The sequence below is a fragment of the Manis javanica genome, chromosome 6, assembly GCF_040802235.1.
Source record: "Manis javanica isolate MJ-LG chromosome 6, MJ_LKY, whole genome shotgun sequence".
In the NCBI taxonomy this organism is placed as follows: domain Eukaryota; kingdom Metazoa; phylum Chordata; class Mammalia; order Pholidota; family Manidae; genus Manis; species Manis javanica.
This window is the reverse complement of record NC_133161.1, coordinates 119,034,127-119,059,268: the sequence shown is the minus strand read 5'-3', so window position 1 is coordinate 119,059,268 and position 25,142 is coordinate 119,034,127. Positions and strand designations below refer to the sequence as shown.

Below are 25,142 nucleotides of genomic sequence, written 5' to 3'. Positions count from 1 at the left end.
TACATCTTGTGGTATTAATATTTTTAAAAGCTTGTAAGAGATTCTTCTATATTGAGGACATTAAACCTTTGTCATATATTGCAAATATTTTGAGTTTATTACCTGCTTTTTTATTTCAAAATATTTTTATGAGACCAATTCATCAAATTATTATTCATAGTTCTTGTGTTTGAATATGAGTGATTTTTAAAATTATTTTTTGTGGGAGGCTAATTTGTTCTTACTTAGATTTGAGGTAAATTTCATATTCAAGTGGGTTTACTTAAATCTTTCTGAGGAGAGATCACTCATTCTATTAATATTCATTTCAGCTCTACTATGTATCAGGCATTATTCTAAGTGCTTGCATTACATAGCAGAGAACACAACAGGAAAAAAAAATCCTAGTCTTTGTTGGTCTGACTACTTAATATTTTCCTGAATAAGTTATTCTAGAAAATCTTTATTTGATTATAAATCACTGTATTTTTACTGACTTCTTTTCCACTAATGTTCTTACACTCAAAATGGAAATAAAATGGCACCTAGGGAAAAGCTAGTGCTCTGGGGGTAGGGTTTGTTAGCAAAAATATGTCTATGCTAGATAAGAAAAGAATATCTCTCATATATATTTGAAGTGCCCTTGGACAAACATTCAGTTTCAGGAGGCATAGGAAAGATAAAAGAATAAATAATTGTGGTTTTTAAAGAATGTTTTTGAATTTTAATATGTTAAATTTAATCAAACCATTTATTGTGCTGATAGAAGCATGTTTACAAAACAGAATGTGTAAAATCTCTGAGTTAGTTCATGATATATGATTGATCATATTTTAAATTCATTGCATAAGGAGATAAAACTGAGTCATAAGTATCCTTTTTGCATTAAAATTTTCCCATAAATTACTTAGAAAATAGGCAGTATTTTTATTACCTGCATTATAACTACCTATTTATTATAAATTCCTTTGTATTATTTAGTCAAATATTCATGTTAAAAGTCAGTGATTGTGAACTGGTTAATGAGACCTAATAAATAGATTAGAAGTTCTACACTTTAGAAAAGTTTGTAACTTGGTACCTCCTGAATAGTAATAGTTATGTGATAATATGGCCATGAATAACATTAGCTTTTGTGTATGTGTGCTTGTTTGTATGTGTGTGTTTGCATTTGAATTTATTTTAAAAAGTAATATAATTTTAAATATGGAGATGAAAAAACTTCTCAGTGTTTTAAAAATCCACTGGATCCTGTAGGTACTGTACTCTTTCTCAGAATAGCGTGTTTTCTAGTGGATTCAAGTTTCAATTTGATATATGATCTTTGTTAATAAATGATGAAATGAAGAGGAGGGTTCACTATACGAGCTGTAAATGATGAACTCTCTCTGTTCGAGCACTCTGCGGACAAGGCCAAACACCTTGGGGTGGTGCATCCGAGTGCCGGCTCTTGATGTTTTGTACCAGTTTCACACATTACACTGCTCATCCTGGATGTCCTTCTCTAAACTGTTAAAAATATTTTACTAGGTTTTTCTTCTTGTCAATTTATAGTCACAAGGAAGCAAGCAAATTTAGTCTAAATATACCAGAATTGAACTTTGCAAGGCATGTATTCTCCAAATATCCTTGAAGTGAGATGTAAAACTCACTATATTTAGGGAAAAGACCAGCCTTTACAACCTCCTTCTCCCCCATTTATACCCAAGACATTTTCACTAATCAAAGAAATAGCCATTATGATATTTTTTCAAATCATGGCAGTCATGTATATTGGATGTACAAAAGAAGATACAAAAAGCCTATAGGTGTGCATAAGTTTTTACAGCAACAATATAGTAGTAGTTATTCAGTCTTATTCAACCTGGAGGGCATGGTTTAAGATTATTCAGGTTCTTATATTGAAGATGAGAAAATTTTTTGTGGAGTGGTTCTGATCATACTGGTTTGGGGCTGAATTGGTAGTTATAATACAGGTAATGAAATGGCTTTATCCCAGATTGGTGTATTATCAACGCCAGAGGAATCAAAGTGATATGGTCAAATTCAATTCAAATTGTATTTTTGGAAGTTGATTGTTATTTTCATTTATTGAAAACCTTAACTCTATGCATTAAAGAAAAAAGATCAGTTTTTAAAATTGTATTTGTGCAAGTTTAATCCACTTACCTGTTTAGTCCCTTGAGTTTGACTGGCAAAAATAATTGTTCCAGAATCATCTTTGAGTGTAGAGGAACAATTTATAAGGGTGACTAAACTAAGGGTTACCTTTTTTTAGTGTTTATAAATTTCCTAAGAGTTTTTCAATTTTCAAATTGAATCTACAGGATTTTGAAAATACTGAACAGAGAATCCAGGCTCTTATCAGCTCATTAAAACATATGGTATATGAATATATATGCCGTTGTCTATTTAAGGTAAGCAGCATTATATTTTTCACATGTAAAATACTACCTGAACCTTAATTTGATTCAGTATTATGGAAATTAAATAACTCTTTACTTACTAGAATGGTATTGAAGTTGGTATTTCTAATATTTTCCCAGAGTAATATCCATTACTAACTAGAATGTCTTACAGTATTCCGGGATGTGGTAGGGAGAAAAGTCACAGGTGAAGAGGGAAGGGTGAACTCTGGGTTAACTAACTTAGCTTTGAATATTCCAGAAACTACTGAAGGGGAAAACTACTGTGGATCCTGCAGGTGATTTTCCAGCTGGGGTTTCTCAGCCTTAACACCACTGACATTTTGGGCCACACTGTCATTTGTTGTGGGGTCTCTGCACATTTTAGAATGTTCAGCAGCTCTTTTGATTCTACCAGCTGATGCCAGTAGCACTACCTTCCTCCCAGGTGTTATATAAAAAATCTCTCACAACATTGGGAAATGTCCCTGTGTAGTGGGACAAAATTGTTTCCTATTCCTGACATTAGGCACTAAACTTATGCCTGATTGGCGTTATGAGGAAAATTTGTCTTAGAAGTCTTCCTGTTATAGAGGTCTCAGAGGAATACACAATGAAACATGTTTTAGAAAGTTTTGAGACTTCTCACTTGAGATTTCTTTTTTTTTTTAATATCAGTCTTTCATTGTAGCTTAAGCTATGTTGAAAAAATTTGTTAAGGCAATTAAATAAGTGAGAAAATTACTATGGTCCAATAATATAGGCTTCTTAGAAATATTGAAAAATATATAGTTAATATATTCTTTAGAAAGGGATAACAATTTTTATCATTAGAGTGATGTTGTTGAGAATCTTTACCTGAGACGAGAATAAATCGCCTTCCAAGTACCTTTCAGTACTTTGACAAGGAATATTAGTGGAAGTTCGAAAAAATATAGTTCAGCATCTCTGCAGAATTCCTGCTTTAATGAGAACTATGTATTTATATTTTTCTTTTTAAGGACTTATTTGTGGTTAACTATCATTCTAAAAATCACCTGTTTGGTCCTTAATTTTAACTGGTGTAAAAATGAGGAATTAATTGTAAGCAAATGATCTCAGAACCTGTTTTGTCTCTAAAATGTTATGATCTTAGATATGAGGATGACATATCAGTAGAGCTTCATCTGTTATAGATCACTGATATCTATCTCTAACATTTTTATTATGCATTATCTTATGCAACATTAAAAAAATTCATTACCAAAAAAAATGTTTGAAAATATATTCTGAGAGTGTCAAACTTTAAGGAACTATATTAAAAAAAACCCTTAAAGAGTCCTTTCACCCTCTCCAACTCTTACTCCTTCATTAGAGTAAATCTAGTTCAAGGTTGATTTGTTCCTTATATATAGTCCATTTCCTCTATGTTCATATTCATATGTATATACATATATAGTTTTTCATTTTCCTAGCTATATCTTTTGCTCTGTTGAATCTTTTTTGTTGCAATGTTCCTAAAGATCTTCCCATAAGTATAAATATTTTAATCTCATTATTTTTAATGATTACATGGTATTCCATAGTGTGGTTATATACTACTTTATTTAACTACTACTCTATTGGTAGATATTATATAATTCTTTTTTTGTTGCTATTTTGAATAACTGTAGTGAAATATATTATATAGTATATTCCTCTTTATATATATGTATCAGTATTTCTATTCAGTAGATTTCTTGATGGAAGTATAATTGCTGGTCCAAAGATACACACTTTTGAAATTTTGTTGTGTATTACCAAATTGTCTCCTAAAGGTTTTTTTAATCACTTAATATTCTCATCCACAGAGTAACTAAGATATTTCCTTCCTTGCATCCTTTTCAACTCTGGATACTCACAATACTTTTAATTTCTTAAGAGTTGTGGAATAAAATCTTGCCATTTTTGACAACCATGGGTGGGCTTAGAGGATATTGTGCTAAGTGATTTAATATATTATTATTTTATCATTGAATTTTTATTTAAGTTGTTTATTTCTGCCTTACTCCCTTACTTGCCATCTTTGTTTATTTTCTTGGTATTTTAAAGAATAAACTTTGCTTTATAGAACAATTAACTTTATTATAATTATTGTTTTTGCATTTTATTAATCATTGTGTTTATTTTTTTATTTCTGTACTACTGTATTTATATGATTACTTTTTATTGTAGCTTTAATCTGTATTATTTCTTAGTGAATATATTAAGGCTGCAGTCTCATTTTGGTCACTCTCCTAAAAATATATGTAAAGCTTTTTTACTTTCCTCTTAAGACCTCTACACTGAAATAGGATGTGATTTATGAAAATGTAACTATAGGTACTTTAAGGTGCTTCCAAAATCCTGTTTGAAAATAGATGTGTAAAAAATAAGTATTATTCTTAAAAAATGTTGTAAATCAAAAGATAATATAAATTTCCTTATTCATTCCAAAAACTAGTAGCTTTTCTTATTAGTAATGAGTCTCTTATTTGTTTCTAAACTATATATCTGAACCTCAGTTTATATATTTTTATTTTATTTTTAGTAAGACAGTATATATTTACTGATGAGATTTAAATCCTCATGTCATATATCTGATAATAAACTAGGGAAGGATATAATAAGTATTCAGTACCAAAATTCTTTAACATATCAATGAAGTATAGTGACAGTTACTTATTTTAAATCACTTTACCTTTCAAATACATATTTAAGTTAGGCTAAAGCCAGCATTTGGTTGTACCAGGAGAGAGATTGTAAGGCTTAACGTCCTTAGCACTTTAGACCCAGTTGGAATGTTTCTTTAACTATCTTGGATAATACTTTTCTATTATGCACAGTTAAAATCATTTTTAAAAAGCTATGGATTATAATTCTTAAACATGTTTTTAATTGAATCTACAGTATCTGTTTCATAAATTTGTATTTCTGTATGAGTAATATTTAACTTATTCAACATAAATTCTGCTCCATAGAGTTTCAGTGGTGAACAAAAATTCAGAAAGCACATTAACTCTAAATCAATGAGCTACATTTCTTGAGATTTAATGGTATAATCTTAGGACGTAACCAATTTCATATTTTAGTGAAAGGTTTTTGGGGGTTCATCACATAAACATTACCTGCTATACTTTCTCTCATACTGATTTTGCTGTTGTGTTGGTGACAACAGTATGGCAATAATAGGCTCTTGAAATGGAGGCTAGAATTGTTGATATTCATATCACATTGAAGTGAAAGAAACTTGATTTGAAACCAAAAGTGATTGACTTGTTTTGTAGCAGAAAAATCAGACTTTTAATTAACTAAACCAAATGGAGAAGGCTGCTTAGCAGTTTCAGTTTAGATTACTGGCTGTCATTCTTTTCTTAAGAGATCAGAAATATTTATTTTAATAACCTAAATATTTTAGGCAATTATAGGATAAGTGACATATTTACTTCCCCAAAACTTATGATTACATTAAAACTGTGTACAAGTTAGTGCTTTTTTGTATAATTTTGTCATCTCAGTTTATTGTTTGGAATAGGTACAAAATAATGGAAATTGTTGGATAATAAAATAATTTCCAACTATACTGAGTGTGAGGGTATAGAAAAGGATTGGAAGGTGGGTTGAGAGAGAATATATTCTTATTGTTTCCCCTTTCTCATGGAGGTATTATCTAAAAGTGATCTGAAATGGTATAGGAATACTATCTGGTGAGGTATAAATCGAGGTTTTTCACATAAAAGCCTTGTAAGTTTATGTCTGTGCAGCTCACCTAGCCACCCTCTCCAAATGCATTTACAAGTTTTTTAAAATTCAGATGAATATTATGTTTTAAAAATAAAATAGCAATAGCATCACATGATTATATTTATCTTACAAATGATTTAATTTAGATTCAGATATTTTTTCCTATCAAAATTTTTTTTATAATAAAAAAGTGGATACCTATTGGATGAGATTAAAGACAGCAGTGTGAGAGGTGAGACAGAGAACTCCTCCTAAAAACACATATAATATGAAAATATAATTACTACAACTAATCCTGAAAGAGCAACAGGAAAGAAGGCTGCACCAGACTGCATACACCTGGAGAAAAGAACAGACCTCACAAAACAGGGTAACGTACCAAAGCTGTGGCCTGGAGGGACCCAAGCCTTTCTTCCACTGGCTCACCAGCTGGAGGAAGAGAAACAGAGCCAGGAGGGAGTGGAGGCCTGGGACTGCTCAACACATAGCCCTGGAGATCTGCATGGGGAGCAAGAACCTACATTGCATGGTACTCTGGTGATTAATAGGGTTGGAAAGCTAAGACAGGCAGAATACCTGGAGAGACTGAGATTTCAGCTGCTTGTGGAAAACAGGGATCCATATCCTGCTGATCTGGGTGAGCAGTCTGAGAGACTTGCTAAAAGTGAGAGGGCTGCTAAAGGGGCAAGGATTTCCCAGAGCTTACTGGTCAGGAGAAAGGACAGGTAGACAAAATTGTCCAGATACACAAGGCCAGCAGGTTGGGAACTTTCAGAATCCTCAGGCACTCCGTCCTCCTGGCTGGCTACACAGCTCCAAGGCTACCCACCATGATACGCAGCCTGCTGTACCTTCCTCTCGGCTAGCCAGCACTGGCTCCCAAACCAGCAATCCCTGCCCTGACACCAGGCTAGCCAGAGGGAAGCCCTGCCTACAGCAGATACAAATGCAAAGCATAGAGGCATACAGTTGTGTGTTCAACCCACTGGTTCTGGCAGTGGAGACAGGCATAGCAGCTGGGAAGCAGGAAACAGCTCTTTCCTCCAGCCAGGCACCAACACTGCTCCCCTGCAACATGCAACATCACTCCAGGGGCTGAGCAGTCCCAGAGAGTAGAGCTTCTGGGCACTAGAGGGTGCCAAATAAAAATATGAAATGTCAAAAGAACCTGGTTCAAACCAAATCGTACAAACACAAGAAAAAGAATAAAATGAAACTGATCTCAGCAATCTTCCTGAAAGAGATTTCAAAATAAAAATCATAAACATGCTTATGGATGTATAGAAACATATTTAAGAACTCAGAAATGAATTCTGGTCAGACAACCAATCATTAAGGAAAACAATGGAGGGTTCTAAAAGAACATTAAATACAGTGGAGGAGATGATAAATGAAACAGAAATTAGAGAAGAGGAATAAAAAGAAGCTGACACAGAGAAAGATAAAAGGAAGGCGAAGAATGAAAGAATATTGAGAGAACTGTATGACCAATCCTAACACAACAATATTTGTGTTATAGGGATACCAGAAGAAGTAGAGAGAGAAAAAGGGATAGAAAGTGTCTTTGAGGAGGTAATTGCTGAAAACTTCCCCAATCTGTGGAAGGAGATAGTCTCTCAAGCCATGTAGGTACACAGATGTCCCAACACAAGGGACCCAAGGAAGACAACACCAAAACATATAATAATTAAAATGGCAAAGATCAAGGATAAGGACAGACTATTAAAAGCAGTCAAAGAGAGAAAAAAGACCACATACAAAGAAAAACCCATCAGGCCATCATGAGCCTTCTCAGCAGGAACCCTAAAGGCCAGAAGGGAGTGGCATGATATATTTGATGCAATGATGGAGAAGGACCTCGAACCAAGAGTACTCTATCTGGCAAGATTATCATTTAAACTTGAAGGAGGGATTGAACAATCTCCAGATATGCAAAATCTGAGAGAGTTTACCTCTCACAAACTACACAGTTTTGGAGGGACTGCTATAGAAGAAGTGCTGCTAAGGCTAAATGGCTGTCACCAGGGGTAATAAAACCAGAGTAAAGAAAGTAGAGCAGTTAATTACTAAGAAAATGCAAAATTAAATCAAATACCCCCATAGTCAGTGAAGGAATAGACAAAAGAGTACAGAATTAGATACCTAATATATAAAGAATGGAGAAGGAAGAAAAAGGAGGAAGAAAAAGAAGAACTTTGAGATTGTGCTTGTAATAGCATACTAAGTGAGTTAAGTTAGACTCATAGATACTAAGGAAGTTACCCTTGAACCTTTGGTAACCATGAATCTAAAGCCTGCAATGGCAATAAGTACATACCTATAGATAATCACCCTAAATGTAAATGGCTTGAATGCCCCAATCAAAAGACAGAGAGTCACTGAATGGATAAAAAAGCAAGACCCATCTATATGCTGCCTACAAGAGACTCACTTCAAACCCAAAGACATACACAGACTAAATGTGAAGGGATGGAAAAAGATATTTCATGCAACTAATAGGGAGAAAAAAGCAGGAGTTGCAGTACTTGTATCAGATAAAGTAGACTTCAAAACAAAGTCACAAGAGACAAAGAAGGACATTACATAATGATAAAGGGGTCAGTCCTACAAGAGGATATAACCATTACAAATACCTATGCACCCAACACAGGAGCATCTATGTATGAAAAACAAATACTAACAGAATTAAAGGGGGAAATAGAAGGCAATGCATTCATTCAAGGAGAGTTTAATGCTCTACCCACTCCAAAGGACAGATCAACCAGACAGAAAATAAGCAAGGAGGCATTGAACAACATATAAGAGCAGATGGACCCAGAATACACATTCTTCTCAAGCACACATGGATCATTTTCAAGAATAGATCATATACTAGGCCACAAAAAGAGCCTCTGTAAATTCAGAAAGATTGAAATTGTACCATCTAGCTTCTCAGACCACAAAGGTATGAAACTAGAAATAAATTACATAAAGAAAACAAAAAAGCCCACAAACACATGGAGGCTTAATAACATGTTCCTAAATAATCAATGGATAAATGACCAAATAAAAACAGAGATCAAGCAATATAAGGAGACAAATGACAACAATAATTCAACATCGCAAAATCTGTGGGACACAGCAAAGGCTGAGCTAAGAAGTAAGTGTATTGCAATACAGGCCTACCTCAGGAAAGAAGAACAATTCCATATGAACAGTCTAAACTCACAATTAACAATATCTGAAAAAGAAGAACAAATGAGGCCCAAAGTCAGTAGAAGGAGGTACATAGTAAAAATTAGAGCATAAATAAATAATCAAGAAGAATAAATCAATAGAAAGAATCAATGAAAGCAGGAGTTGGTTCTTCAAGAAAATAAACAAAATAGATAAACTCCCAACCAGACTTATCAAGAAAAAAAGTCTACACACATAAACAGAATCAGAAATGATAAAGGAAGAATCACTATGGACACCACAGAAATCCAAAGAATTATTAAAGAATACTATGAAAACTTATATGCTAGCAAACTGGATAACCTAGAAGAAATGGACAACTTTCTAGAAAAAGACAACCTTCCAAGGCTGATCCAGAAAGAAACAGAAAATCTGAACAGACAAATCACAAGCAAAGAAATTAATTAGTAATCAAAACCTACCCAAGAACAAAACCCCTGGATTACACGGATTCACTGCTAAATTTTCTCATTTAGAGAAGACATAATACCCATTCTCCTTAAAGTTTTCCAAAAAATAAGAAGAGGAGGGAATACTTCCAAACTCATTCTATGAAGCCAGTATCACTCAAATACCAAAACCTGGCAAAGACACATCAAAAAAAGAAAACTACAGACCAATATCTCTGATGAACATAGATGCAAAAATACTCAACAAAATATTAGCAAACTGAATTTAAAAATACATCAAGAGGATCATACACCATGATCAAGAAGGATTCATCTCAGGGAGGCAAGGATGATAAAACATTTGAAAATCCATCAGCATCATTCACCACATCAGAAAAAAGGAGGACAAAAACTACACGATCACCTCCCTAGATGCTGAAAAAGGATTTGACAAAACTCAACATCCATTCATGATAAAAAATCTGAACAAAATGGGTATAGAGGGTAAGTACCTCAACATGATAAAGGCCATATATGACAAACCCACAGCCAATATCATACTTAACAGCAAGAAGCTGAAAGCTTTTCCTCTAACATCAGGAACAAGTCAAGGATGCCCACTCTCCCCACTTCTATTCAACATAGTACTGGAGGTCCTTGCCATGGCAATCAGAAAACACAAAGAAATAAAAGGCATCCAGATTGGCAAGGAAGAAGGTAAACTGTCCTTGTTTACAGATGATGTGATATTTTACATAAAATACCCTAAAGAATCCACTCCAAAACTACTAGAACTAATATCTGAATTCAGCAATGTTGCAGGATACAAAATTAATGCACAGAAATCTGTTGCATTCCTGCATATACACTAGCAGAAAGAGAAATCAGGAAAGCAATTCTATTTACAATTGTGTCAAAAAGAATAAAATACATAGGAATAAACCTAACCAAGGAAGTGAAAGACCTATACCCTGAAAACTACAAGACACTGATGAGAGAAATTAAAGAAGATACCAATAAATGGAAACACATCCCATGCTTATGGATAGGAAGAATTAATATTGTCAAAATGGCCATCCTGCCTAAAGCAATCTACAGATTCAATGCTATCCCTATCAAAATACTGACATCATTCTTCAATGAACTGGAATAAATATTTCTAAAATTCATATGGAACCACAAAAAAACCCTGCATAGTCAAAGCAATCCTGAGAAGGAAGAATACAGCAGCGGGTATCTCGCTTCCCAACTTCAAGCTCTGCTACAAAGCCACAGTAATCAAGACAGTTTGTTACTGACACAAGAACAGACCCATAGACCAGTGGAATCGAATAGAGTCCAGATATTAACCCAAGCATATTTGGTCAATTAATATATGATAAAGGAGCCATGGACATACAGTGGGGGAATGACAGCCTCTTCAACAGCTCGTGTTGGCAAAACTGGACAGCTCCGTATAAGAATGAAACTGGATTATTGTCTAACCCCATACACAAAAGTAAACTCAAAATATATCAAAGACCTGAATGTAAGTCATGAAATCATAAAACTTTTAAAAGAAAACATAGGCAAAATTCTCTTGAATATAAACATGAGCAAATTCTTCATGAACATATCTCCCTGGGCAAGGGAAACCAAAGCATAAATGAACAAGTGGGACTATATCAAACTAAAAAGCTTCTGTACAGCAATGAACACCATCAGTAGAACAAAAAGGCCTCCTACAGTATGGGGGAATATATTCATAAATATCATATCCGATAAGGGGTTGACATCCAAATTATATAAAGAGCTCATGCACCTTAGCAAACAAAAAGCAAATAATCCAATTTAAAAATAGAGCATCTGAACAGACAGTTCTCCAAAGAAGAATTCCACATGGCCAACAAACACATGAAAAGATGCTTCACATTGCTAATTATGAGGGAAATGTCAATTAAAACCACAGTGATATCACATCACACCAGTTATGATGGCCAACATAGAAAAGACTAGGAACAACAAATGCTGGCAAGGATGTGGAGAAAGGAGAACCCTCCTACCCTGCTGGTGGGAATGTAAGCTAGTTCAACCATTGTGGAAAGCAGTATGGAGGTTGCTCATAAAACTAAAAATCGAAATACCATTTGACCAGGGAATTCCACTCCTAGGAATTTACCCAAATAATTTAATTTCTCAGATTCAAAGAGACACATGTACCCCCTTGTGTATTGCAGCACTATTTACAATAGCCAAGATATGGATGCAACCTAAGTGGCCATCAGTAGATGAATGAATAAAGAAGATATGGTACATATACACAATGGAATACTATTCAGCCATCAGAAAGAAACAAATCCTACCATTTGCAACAACGTGGATGGAGCTGGTGCATATTATTACGCTCAGTGAAATAAGCCGGGTGGAGAAAGACAAGTACCAAATGATTTCACTCATTTTTGGAGTATAACAAGGAAGCAAAACTGAAGGGACAAAACACCAACAGACTCACAGACTCCAAGAAGTTACTAGCGGTTACTAAAGGGGAGGGGTGGGGGTGGATTGGTGGCGGGGTGGGGGGAAGGGTGAAGGGGATTGAGAGGTATTATGATTGGCACACATGGTGTTAGGGGGATCATGGGGAAGACAGTGTAGCACAGAGAAGGCAAATAGTGACTCTGTGGCATCTTACTACACTGATGGGCAGTGACTGCAGTGGGGTCTTGGGGGACACAATAATATGGGTGAATGCAATAATCACATTTTTTCATGTGAAACCTTCATAAGAGTGTATGTCAGTAATACCTTAATAAAATAAATAAATTAAAAAAGTGGAAGTTATCTGGTTGGGTGTTTTGAAATTTTAAAACCTTTGGATATTAACATGAATTTTGATAATTTAGATAATTTTCTTCTGATTATGTAACTTTGAAAGTTTTAGTATATCTAACTCTTTAGGTTTTCTGAAAGTATAGTTGAATGTATGCAGAACTGTTTATTATAATGGTTTAACTTAAAGCACAAATGCAAGGAGTCAAGTTCTACACTATTATCAATTTCTTCAGGATTAAAGTAAGACTTCTTCATATGGCAGCATATAATGTATGCATTTCACTGAATGTATTTGAAAGCAATGAGTATTGTAGAGTAGAAATAAAAGGAATGACTTAATTATACTTTCTATGCTTCTAAGTCTCTAGGAATCATGGGGTTTATAGAAAACTTTTGGAATAAATGTCCTTCCCAATGTCAAGTAGTGTCTCGGTTTACTGTAAAGCAGATAATTAGTGTTTGTCACCTTTTAAGACTCACAATGTTCCAGGCACTGTGTAAGTAAGTGTCTTACATACAGTGGTTTTTAATTCTTCTAACTATCCTATTATATAAAGGTAGAAACCAGTATTTGCAGCTTGTAACCTTTCTTCAAGTTACTCAGTTGTAGAGGATGTTGAACTGGGATTCAAACCCATTCTGCTTGAAGTTGAAGCCCTCTTGCTAATAGGATATGGGTGAAACAAAGTGGGATTGTGAAATGAAACATAAAGTTGACGTTAAGATCCCCTCATATCATATAATTCTACTCCAATAGTTCCACTTTTTTTGAATATTTACTATAGTGTGTGGGATGGCCCAGTATGGAGTGTGTGCCTGACTCAAATAACACCTATTGGTCTACTATCTCTTACTGAGTTTTCTTCATTCAGCCAGTTAATTATGTAGATGACACACAGAGCTTTTAGTTTATGTATTCCCTTGATTCCAAGTGTAATGAGATGAATTCACATTGAATTAAAATACCCAAATTTTCTGATCTGATAACCAGTGTAGATCAAAGATACTAGTGGTACAAAATATTTTCCAACTCTGGATATTGACAGTTTTTTTTGTGTGGGGTGGTGTTTTTGAAATAAGCATTCAGAAAATCCTTAACTTGATTTTTTTCATTCTTAATTTTACTTCAATTGGAAATGTATTCTGTCTTAGTACTAATTATATATTTTACATTTGCTCTTGAATTGTCGTTTTCCTACATTATAATATTATTGTTAAATACAGGTAAAAGAATTCATTGGTACAGCTGGTCAACCAGACAGCTGCCATAAACAGGTTTTTCTGCTCTCTCTAGATTAAAAATCATGGAAGGTCATCCTGATTGTCCTGTTTTAGGTCATAAGGCTTCCCTTGTACCATTCTCTGTGGAACAATATAATGTGATTGTCCCAATTATGATTGTATGCTTATCCTAATGTCAGGGTATCTTCTGATACCAGAAAACAGAGAGTAGGGTAACCACCCTTACCCTTTTATTATACTGTGTGGCTATTTTTTGTCAGCATTTTGGAGTTTTGCCCAAGTAATAATTGACAATTAGCTCACTGACTCCAGTGAATAATCTGAAAATTATAGAGTGGCAGGGCCTTGTCTTCTCTCCATTAATGCTAGAGACTACATTATTCTTCCTCAGGTGTAAAGAAGAAGTGGAGAAATGTGCTAATACTGTGTGTATGTGTATATATGTGTAATAAAGAATTGCCAATATTAAATGATAAAGCCTCAAAGTAATACATTTATTGTCTTATTTATCTTAAACATTATTTCTTAGCCTTAGATGAGGGATGCTAATATCACTTTAAATATCCATCTTTTTTAAAGTAAGCATCTTTGTGGCTTATCCAACTAGTCACTGTTCAGTCCCAAACCTGAATTCTCACCTAATAGCTAAGAACACTGCACATCTCCCAAAATGACATGCTTTGCTTTGTACTACTTTAAGTCACATGGTAACTGTTTTGTGCGCATGGTAGTTTTGTTGTACCTTTTTTTTTCAACACCTGAATGATAGCCATCTGCTAGCAGTTTTTATATTTTGAGGATTTTTTTTCTTTTGTTTACTCATTTGACTGTGTTATAGTTGTGAACACATGCTTGTTTTTTATGTATTCATCTATAGGTATTTATTGAGTACTTGCTGTATGTATATACAAACATATACAACATATCTTTTATAAAATAAATTCTTATTTTCTATTGTGTTATTCAAGGCACTGGATATTTCCAACAGAGAGGTGATTTTCTTGCAGGCAAGCAAGGAGATAACTTGCTGGTAGTGTTCACAGGAGGGTTTCTTTTTTGTATGTACTTTTGCATCAGAATTTTTATATCAAAATATCCTTATTTGATATTAAGTTAATACCTCTGTAGGTTTATAATCATATACACATTAGATATAAATGCAGTATTTATACAATGTGGGAAAAGCTACATAAAAAGTTTAAATTAGAGTTTTGTAGGAAAGTTGGTGCTTGGTTAGATGGTTTCTTTTTGTTAGTAAACACATTTTTATACATATATAGACATTATATAAATTAATTTTATAAAACTACAAAATATACCTAAGGAAAAATAAAACAAAAATAACTTGTAACGGCAAAAATAAATCACTTATAAAATTTTTGATATTATTTTTCCAATATTTTTGCAGATATATATCCATATATGTTTATATATATTTATATATTCTATCTCCTCCTACAGTATGGACTATGCTTTATATTTTGATTTGAATATTATTCATGATACTCTCGAACATTTAGGTTGTTTCAGTTTTTTCTTCATTATAAACAATCTTTCAGTGAATATCCTTTTTTTTAACCTACGAGCATGTTTATGATCCGTTTGCATAAATTTCTAGAAATGGAAGTTCTTGATTTAGGGGCATATAGAATGTTCAGGAACATATAAATATAAACAATGACCAATTAAATATCGCTAATATAACAGGTTGATCTGATTAGTAATGACTAACTCAAACCTCACAATTGGATTTTAGCTAATTAAAAAATCTGTTTTTTAAATGAGACAAATACTTTGATTAATCCTTAGCAGTTCTCTAAAAATGTTAATACTTTCTCTATCTTCCCACCTCCAACTTAGAAATGTCCTATGTAGATGCCATATGAATAGTAATTTCTTATAATGATAAACGTAGATAATCTGAAGACAATCAGATTTTGTGAACTGAAATTTAAGGACTATGTTTTCCAAAAACATAAATTTAGAAAAAACAGTATAACATCTATTATTCTTTCCAGGTTGATCAGTTGATGTTTGCTCTGCATTTTGTTCGAGGCATGCATCCTGAACTTTTTCAAGAAAATGTAAGTGGAAGTAAAGGAGGAAAATATGAAGAGTTACATAGAAATTTGGTAATGGGTGGATTTATGATTAGATTATAAATGCCTTTAGAAATGATATGACAATTATTAAATTTTACTGTTAGACATTTAGGGTAGGGGGCTGATTTCCATTCCTACTCTCCTCTGGGTAAGCCTGTTATTCTGAAGTGATGGTAAGAAAGAGAAAGAAGTCTAACTTGCTGTGCTGCCTAGATTTTTCTGAACCCAAGTCCACTTATCCAGGACACCTTTTTATTTTCCTGGTCGAAGTAGTGGAACTGATAAATACAAAAAGGGAAATAGTATGGGTATACAACTATATTACTTATTACCTCCACTGACTTGATCAGAGTCAGCAGGTGAAGCAGGAGAGTAGTTCTCAAAAGCTTCCCTGAGCAGGTCTATGTTAATCTTTCTATGTACAATTTATCTTCTTTATGACTTCTTTTTTGGTCTGCCATATATATATAACCCCCCTCTCAAAGTTGAAAAGGGCTTCCTTCAAGCTAAAGTTAGCTAATCCACCTTTGGTGTGCTTCTAATGGTAAAAATACATATGTCTGTAAGTGATTTTTCTCATAATTATGCCATCATCATTAAGTGAGAGTCCAGTAGCCAGAGTGGGAGAGAGTAGTATGTGGAGTGTGCAACTTTGATCTAGTAACCTTTAAGTCCATTTGGTCAGATTTAAATTGTATTTCAGGTACTCTTCATTGAATAGTTAAAATAATTCTACATACCTGTGTTCTTTCTTTGTTTCTGCCTAATTCCACATGCTGTGGCCAACATGTTTAGTTTTTTCTCAGTTTATTCACCTAACTCCTTTACCAGTACTAGTAACTGTGATGCCTGTACCTTCTATAAAATGCTTTTCACCATGATCAATATGTTCTGCATAAGACTTAAATTCCCAGTTTTCCCCTCCTGGAATATATAAATGAACTAGCATTGGCAAAGGAGAGCATTTTTCCCTGATTGCTTTATAGTAACAGTAATCATTCCTATTTATTTGTGACTGTAATTTCAGTGAGAAGTGAATGATCAGGGTGAGTAGAAGCAGGAAGTATATTGCTTTGGTAATTTTTTCACATTGCTCTCAAATCTTAATATATCTTGCTTTATTTGCTAACCAGTGTGTAACAAATAATATGGTAGCACCCATTATTATCTGATGGGGGAATCCAGGGTGAAGAAAGAGTTTCTTGGGGTACTAGATTCCATAACACTTGATCAATCTTTAATGGATCAATAAAAAAAGGAATAATGTTAGTCTTCTCCCAATCTGCTGGGAAAGATAAGTTAATGGAAGCACTTTTTTCTATTTTTTCCCAACATACACAAATTTTAAAATTTGGTATACCTTTTTGCTTATATTTTAGTGAGGAATAGCACAGAAAAAGACAAAAAGTAATGACAAATGCTAATTGAACATGACCATTAAGATTTTCTATGTTGAGAAATACATATATATGCATATATAGAGTTAAATGTAGTTAATTTTTTGCTTTAATAAAATTATTCCTAGTATTAATGTTTTGTGTTAGTGCATGAAATCATTCTTATGTTAATGGTGTATAAGAAGTAGGAAGATGTGAAAGGAATTTTATATTTTTCATGTCCCTAGAAAGCTGCATTGTAAGTTATCTTATAGGGAAATTAAGAAAAATTTTTACTGGTTAGTATATATAACTTTTGTATTACTCCTATTTCTGTTCAATAGGAATGGGATACATTTACAGGTGTGGTTGTTGGAGACATGTTCCGGAAAGCTGTAAGAATAATAAAATTATTTCACTCTTATGGAAAATAGTTATAGCTTTGATTTTATGACTTCAAATTGTTTCAGGGGAGTTTTAAACTATTGTTGAAATTATACTTTAGTTAGAAGTATATGACCTTGCTTTTATTGCCCTACTATAAAATGGACCAATATATGTTTTTTAGTCCTTGAAGACAAATATTATTTTGAGAGTAACATTAATTAAATACTATGATATTAATAGTTTATTTTTTCTATATATATATATGTATATTTTGATTCTAAGAAAATCAAACTTTGTATTATAACTAGAAATTTTTCTATATGACAAGTTTAAAAACTACTTTTTAAAACTTTTGATAATTTCATTCAAATTTAACTTTTTATTTAATAATTTTTTATTGAACATGTAATGGGCAATATTCTTCAAAGCAACATAACCAAACTTTAATGTAAGACCTAGATTACATATGAAATATAGGATATAATATAAAATTATATATTTTTTAGGGAAGTTCCATATTACACTTGAGTTTTTCTGAAATTTCACAAAAGATTAAGCACAATGAAAATGACTGTAATATTTGTATAAATGGTTATGTACACCTTATATTTAATTCTATAATAGGGACTTGTAAAATATATAAAAATAAATAATACATGGAATTTTCTTCAAAATAATATTAATTAAATTAGCTCTCATTTGTTAAATTTTTTTTGTGTAAATTTTGCCATGTATACCAAATAATTGTTCTTATTAAAGGAGAATTTGCACTTATTAAAGAAAATAATTGCTCATTTTAAAGGACTCTCAACAAAGAATACGTGATCAACTTCCATCTTGGATAGATCAAGAAAGAAGCTGGGCAGTGGCAACTTTAAAGGTATTCCTTTTCTATTTGAGGGATATTTTAAGCTTTTTCTGTATTTGAGTCATTTCTGTTTATATTTTTATGTGGTACTTATTCATACACAGTGTTGGTATTTCTGTGTGACATGAAATTTCCAGGTAAAAGAATATCAAATAATCATTCTGATTAGTCTTTTAATTAATAATTAGTTAAGTCTTCATTGAACATATGCATGTTGAGTCTATATTTGAAGCCGTTAGCAAATATAAAGATAAGAAAGAATACACAGTCTTTTTTGTAGAATAATTCAGGATCATAATGAGATGTAATACAGTACTTTGTTGAAAATAATTTGAAATTGAAGCTCTTTTTTTCATTTCCATCACCTTTTAGACAGCTCTCATGCTCAGCTCTTCTCTGTTCTTGCTGCCACTGCCCCAGGTCTGGCCCTCGTTACTTGAGCGGACCTCGCTGTAGAGCCCCCTGCTTCTGACCTTCCACCTCTCCATCTTATTATATCCTTCAGTTATGCTGTGGTTAGGGTCCTATTTAAAACTTTTAAATACTCTCAACAAACAAAATCTAGGACCAGATGACTTCATAGGTGAATTCTACCAAACAGTTAAAGAAGAGTTAATACCTTTTTTTCAAACTTCTGTAAAAAATTGAAAAGGAAAGAATGCTTCCAAACTCACTTTGAGGCCAGACCATGGAATGGCAGTAGACTGGTACCAAAACCAAGGATACCACAAAGGAAAAATTACAGACCATTATCCCTGATGAACATAGATCAAAAGTCCTCTACAAAGTATTAGCAAACCAAATTCAAAAATATAGTAAAAGGATTATTCACTACAGCCTAGTAGGGTTTCTTCAGGGATGCAAGGATGGTTCAATACACACATCAGTCAATCTGAAGTGCCACATTAACACGAGGAAGGACAAAGACCGTATGATTATCTCAGTAGATGCAGAAAAAGCATTTGGCAAAATTCAACATCCGTTCATTATATAAACAGTAAATGAGTGGGTATGGAGGGAACATGCCTCAATATAATGAACGCCATATGTGACAAACACACAGCTTACATCATACTCAAAGGTGAAAAGCTGAAAGATTTACCTCTAAGATCAGGAACAAAACAAGCATGTCCACTGTTACCACTTTTATTAAATAGCACTGGAAACCTAGCCATAGCAATCTGTTAAGAAAAGAAACAAAGGCATCTAAATTGGTAAAGAAGTTGAATTTTCATTCTTTGCAAATAACATGGTAGTGTGCATAGAAAACCCCAAAGATTCCACCAAAAACTGTTAGAACTAATACATGAATTCAGTAAAATTGCAGGATACTAAATCAATATTCAGAAGTCTTTTGCATTTCTTTTTACTAATAATAAACTACCAGAAAGAGAAATCAGGAAAACAATCCCATTTATAATTGTATCAAAAAGAATAAAATATCTAGACATAAATTTGACCAAGGAGGTGAAGGACCAGTACTCTGAAAACTATAAGATATTGAGCAAAGAAGCTGAAGGCAATATTGGAAAACTATTCCATGCTCACGGATTGAAAAAATTAATATTATTAAAGATGGCCATACTACCTAAAGTAATCTATAGATTCAGTATAATCCCTATCAAAATACCAATGGTTATTTTTCACAGAACTAGAGCAAATAATCCCAAAATTTGTATAGAATCACAAAAGAACCTGAATAGCCAAAGGAATCTTGAGAAAGAAGAGGTATCACAATCCCTGATTTCAACCTGTAATTCAAAGCTATAGAATCGAAACAGTATGGTACTGGTACAAAAATAAACCCATAGATCAATGGAACAGAATAGAGAACCTAGAAATAAACCAACACTTATATGATCAATTAATATATGACAGGTGGCAAGAGCATACAAAGGGCAAAAATGACAGTCTTTTCAATAAATGTTCTTGGAAAAACTGGACAGTGACATGCAAAAGAATGAAACTGGATCACTGCCTTACACTAAACACAAAAAGTAAACATAAAATGGATTTAAGACGTAAATATAAGATTGAAGCCAGAAAACTCTTTAAAATAAAGTTAACTCTTGAACGTTGGCATCAGCAATTTTTTTCTGGATATGTCTCCCCAGGTAGGGGAAACTAAAGAAAAAATAAACAAGACCATATCCAACTAACAAGCGTCTTACTGCACAGCAAAGGAGACCATCAACAAAATGAAAAGTCAACGTACTGAATGGGAAGATAAATTCATAAATGATATATTAGGGGATTAATATCCAAAATATATAAAGAACTCACACACTCATCACTGAACAAATCCAATTAAAAAATGGGCCAAGGACCTGAGTAGACATTTTTCCAAAGACATATAGATGGTCAATAGACACAGGAAAAGATGTTCAATATTACTAATCATCAGAGAAATGCAAACCAAAACCCCAATGATTTATCACCTCATTCCTGTCGAATTGTTGTTTTCAAAAGATAAGGAATAACTTTGGTGCAGCCATTATAGAAAACAGTATGGAGGTTTCTCAAAATACTAGAAGTAGAAATACCATATGGCCCAGTAATTCCAGTATGAGTATTTACCTGAAGGAAAAAAATTACTAATTCAAAAAATATATGTACCTCCATGTTTACGTGTTTATTGCCACATTATTTACAATAGCAAAGAAAATGGAAGCAACCTAAATGTCTATTGATAGGTGAATGGATAAAGAAGATGTGGTACATATATGCAATAGAATAATGGAATATTACTCAGCTACAAGAAAGAATGAAATTTTGCCATTGTGGTAACATGGATGGATCCTAAGGGTATTATTCTAAGTGAAATAAATCAGAAAGAGAAAGACAAATAGCATATGATTTCAATTATATGTGGAAATTAAAAGATAAAATAAATGAATAGAAAAAACAGAAGTAGACTCATAAATACAGAGAACAAACTGGTGATTCCATAGAGGAGGGGGTTGGGAATAATGGGCAAAAAAAGTGAATGGGATAAAGAGGTAAAAACTTCCAGTTATAAAATAATTAAGTCTTGAGTATGGAAGTACAACATAGGAACATTGAATCAATGTAAAATCTTTTATGGTGACAGATATTAAGTAACTACACTATTCATGGTGAGCATCTTGTACTGTGCATAATTGTTGAATCACTGTGTTGTACACTGAAACTGATATAATATTGTACATCAACTATACTTCAATAATAAATACATAGAATAAATGCAGTAGAATGTAGTACCACTGGGATGAAGTGAACTGCATCCTGAGAAAGGGTTGGAGACAAGAACTTTGCATCAAGCAAGCTTGAAGTATATCAAAGCCTTGTAAGCTACTCTTGAATGTATATATTTAGGACTTCCTGTATGTGGACTGACTTTATAACTGAGCGTTTTTCCAAATGAATGCCTATGTAGAAAATGAATTTATTAAAGAATAAATAATAAGAATCTTAAATAAAAAACCTTTTAATGGTTTCTTATCATTCATAGGCTAATGTCCATAAGTCCTTTGCATAACATGTAAGATGATCCATGATCTGATTCTTGCCTGCCTCTTCAGTTTTACTTCTGTTACATTCCCTCAATGTTTCTTGTACTTACTGGTCCCGTTATCTCTTCTACCAGAAATGTCTTTTGACTGTTTTTACTTGTCAAATGTCTGTTTATTTTTCAGGACTTACTCAAAACATACCTTTTCTATGAAAAATTTCTCAATTTTTCTTTTCTTTTAACATGTATTTTGAACATTTCTGTATCATAGAACCTACCATGCTGATTCGGAATGACTTGTTATGTCCGCCTTATCTCCTAGGCTGTAAGTCCATTCAGTGTAGGATCCTTGCCTTATTAAAGTTTATATCCCTAGCATTTAGTGTTAAACGTTACTCATCAAATATTTTGCTTATTAAGTAAGTGCCCACTATATGCCAGATGGATAGTTTTTGTTAAATACCTTTTTGGTGGGACAAATGAAAGATTGTGAGTAGGCAAAGTAATGACATATAGACAAGGTAAATTTTACATGGTTCATATTTCTGTGAGGATTAAATATTTATTAAATATTTATAATATGCTGGTTGAGAATGGAGAGTACTTATATATTAAAGTCTTGGCTCCTGATTTCCAGGAGTTTATCATCTAGTATAGAAAGCATTTTTTAAAAATAAGTTTTGAAATTATTTAGCTGAATAATATTCCATTGTATATATGTACCACATCTTCTTTATTCATCTATTGATGGACACTTAAGTTGCTTCCATATCTTGGCTATTGTAAATTATGTGGCAGTAAACATAGGGGTGTATATATCTTTTTGAATGAAATCCTGCCATGTGTGACAACATGGATAGACCTAGAGGGTATTAATGCTAAGTGAAATAAACCAGGCAGAAGAAGATGAATACCATATGATTCCACTTATTTGTGGAATATAAAAACAAAACAAAGCAAAATTAATAAAGTAGCAGTAGACTTATAGACACTGAGAAGTATCTGGTGGTTACCATGGGGGAGGGGCTGGGTGGGGAGGTGAGGGGGATAAAGGGGCACAAGAACTCTCAATCATGATATAAGTTGGTCACAGGGATTGTAGTACTGCATGGAGAATATAGCCAATGGTTCTGTAACCTCTTTTTATGTTGACAGGTAGTAACTGCACTAGTTGGGGTGAGGATTTAATATTGTGGGTTACTGTGTTGTATATTTGAAACCAATATAAAATTATGTATCAACTATACCTCAACAAAAAATATTTATAATAGAGTGCAAAAATGAATAACAGAATTTGAAGGGATTTCTAGATTATTTGGCAGGACCTCTGAAATATCACATTCACTCCTAGTGTCAAAATTAATAATAATTAACATGATGCAGATAACTGTTGTTTGAACTATTGATCTACTGAGAAGTTACACTTGGGGAAACATCTTACATGGTTAACCTAAAAATTGTAATGATGCTTTTTTCACATACTCATTTCTATTTAAGTAAAGAAATGCAAACATTTAGGAAAGGAAGCTTTACTACTCAGAAAAGGTTTATAATATACATTAGTGTTTTATTTCAGTTTCTAAAACATTTTCAAACATGGTCTCATTTAATTATTGTCACACAAACCCTAAGACGTAAGTGTCATTAATTATTATTTTACAGATGAGAAATGAGAGTGAGTAGTAATCAATTGTTGAAGGAATGCACCAAAGGTTTCTTTTTAATTTCATACATTTTATTCAGGATCTGTTTTGTGCCAAGCATCATGTTAAATATTTGAGATACGTTATCTCATTTTGTTATCACAATAATCTAATGAGGGGGTCATAATTATGCCTGCCTTAGCAAAAAGGAAACTGAGGTGTAGAGAAGTTAAATAATTTTTCAAAGGTAAAATAGCTGGGAAGTTCTGGAGCTATGATTTCAGTTTAGGTATTCCGACCCCCAAGTTCGCTCCTTTACTATCTAGTTTTTTCAGATACAGTGGTCTCACTCTCTCTGTCCTTTCCTGCGTGTCCTCCCTCCCTCCTTCTCTCCCTCTCTCCCTTCCTTCCTCCCTTCCTCCTGTTCTTCCTTCCTTTCCCCATTTCTCTCTCTCTCCCTCTTTTATCCCCAGTGTGAGTTGGGCAATGAGGAGAGCTTCACGGAAGAAAGCAGGTCAGAAGCCTGACTCCCACCAGTTCTGTCCGTGTTCTTTACTCAGGCTGAAGTGGTGGTTCTGTGGGGACTTAAAGACAAATACACTTCTCTCAAAATCTGCGCATATGTTTCTCTTTCTCCTTTCCTTTCTTGTGCTTTTCTCTACAACTATTACTACATCATAGTAACACATAGTAAAAACAATAAGAAATGCTAGTATTTTTTGGTATTTATTGGTGACTTAGTATATTCAAGGCATTGCACAGAATTTGAAAATGGATAACCTCACTAAATACTTTCAAGAACATTATGAAGTAGCTACTATTATTTTCCTCATATAACACATGAGGAAAGTAGGCCCACAGTGATACACGAGTAGTCACTTGCTTATGGTCACTTAGAGAGTAGAGTCAAGATTTGGAACTGGGTTTTTGCTGCAACCTGGGCTTTTTACCACCATTCTTTATTGCCTTTATTTCATAAATACTTGTTAAATAAAATAAATAGTCTTCATATCATTTATTCTGTTCTTCATTGATAATTTACATATTGCCTACTACCAATCAGCATATGCCAGTGGAATGACAAGTATATATTTTATAATATGAAAAGACTCTGCATTGAACAAATTTACACTGTAGAAAATTTAAAAATAATTACCTTGTGATATGGTTGGAGCCATACTAGAGCTGTATCCCTGGTGATTTTACCCAGGGTCTAACATGCAGCCAAGAGTGCTTCCTGCGGTATAGCCTGTCTCAAATTTCTATCCAATCAAATGATGATTATATAATGTGTAACACACATAAGGTCGTAACAGTGGGGCCTTGTACTACAAGCATGTATCAGAGATATTGAGGGATCAGTTCTAGACCACCACAATAAAGCAAATATCACAATAAAGTGAGTCAAATTAGTTATTTTTGTTTCCCAGTGCATTTAAAGCTATATTTACATTGTATTGTAGTCTGTTAATGTTCAATAGCAATATGTCTAA

The 25,142-nt window shown here is 33.3% G+C and overlaps 1 protein-coding gene across 8 annotated transcripts in view; it reads left to right on the top strand.

Annotated features, from left to right (window-relative positions):
* DYNC2H1 (dynein cytoplasmic 2 heavy chain 1) overlaps positions 1 to 25,142 on the top strand; it is a 347,628-nt gene that overhangs the window by 153,294 nt on the left and 169,192 nt on the right. For 7 of the 8 annotated variants that reach the window (XM_073239362.1, XM_073239361.1, XM_073239364.1 and 4 more), the window contains 4 exons: positions 2,307 to 2,396; positions 15,802 to 15,867; positions 17,606 to 17,656; positions 18,451 to 18,528. In XM_073239362.1, the coding sequence (XP_073095463.1) occupies positions 2,307 to 2,396; positions 15,802 to 15,867; positions 17,606 to 17,656; positions 18,451 to 18,528 (285 nt within the window). Of the gene's footprint in view, positions 1 to 2,306; positions 2,397 to 15,801; positions 15,868 to 17,605; positions 17,657 to 18,450; positions 18,529 to 18,888; positions 22,970 to 25,142 lie in introns of those variants that run through there. The other variant, XM_073239367.1, reaches the window with a different exon arrangement.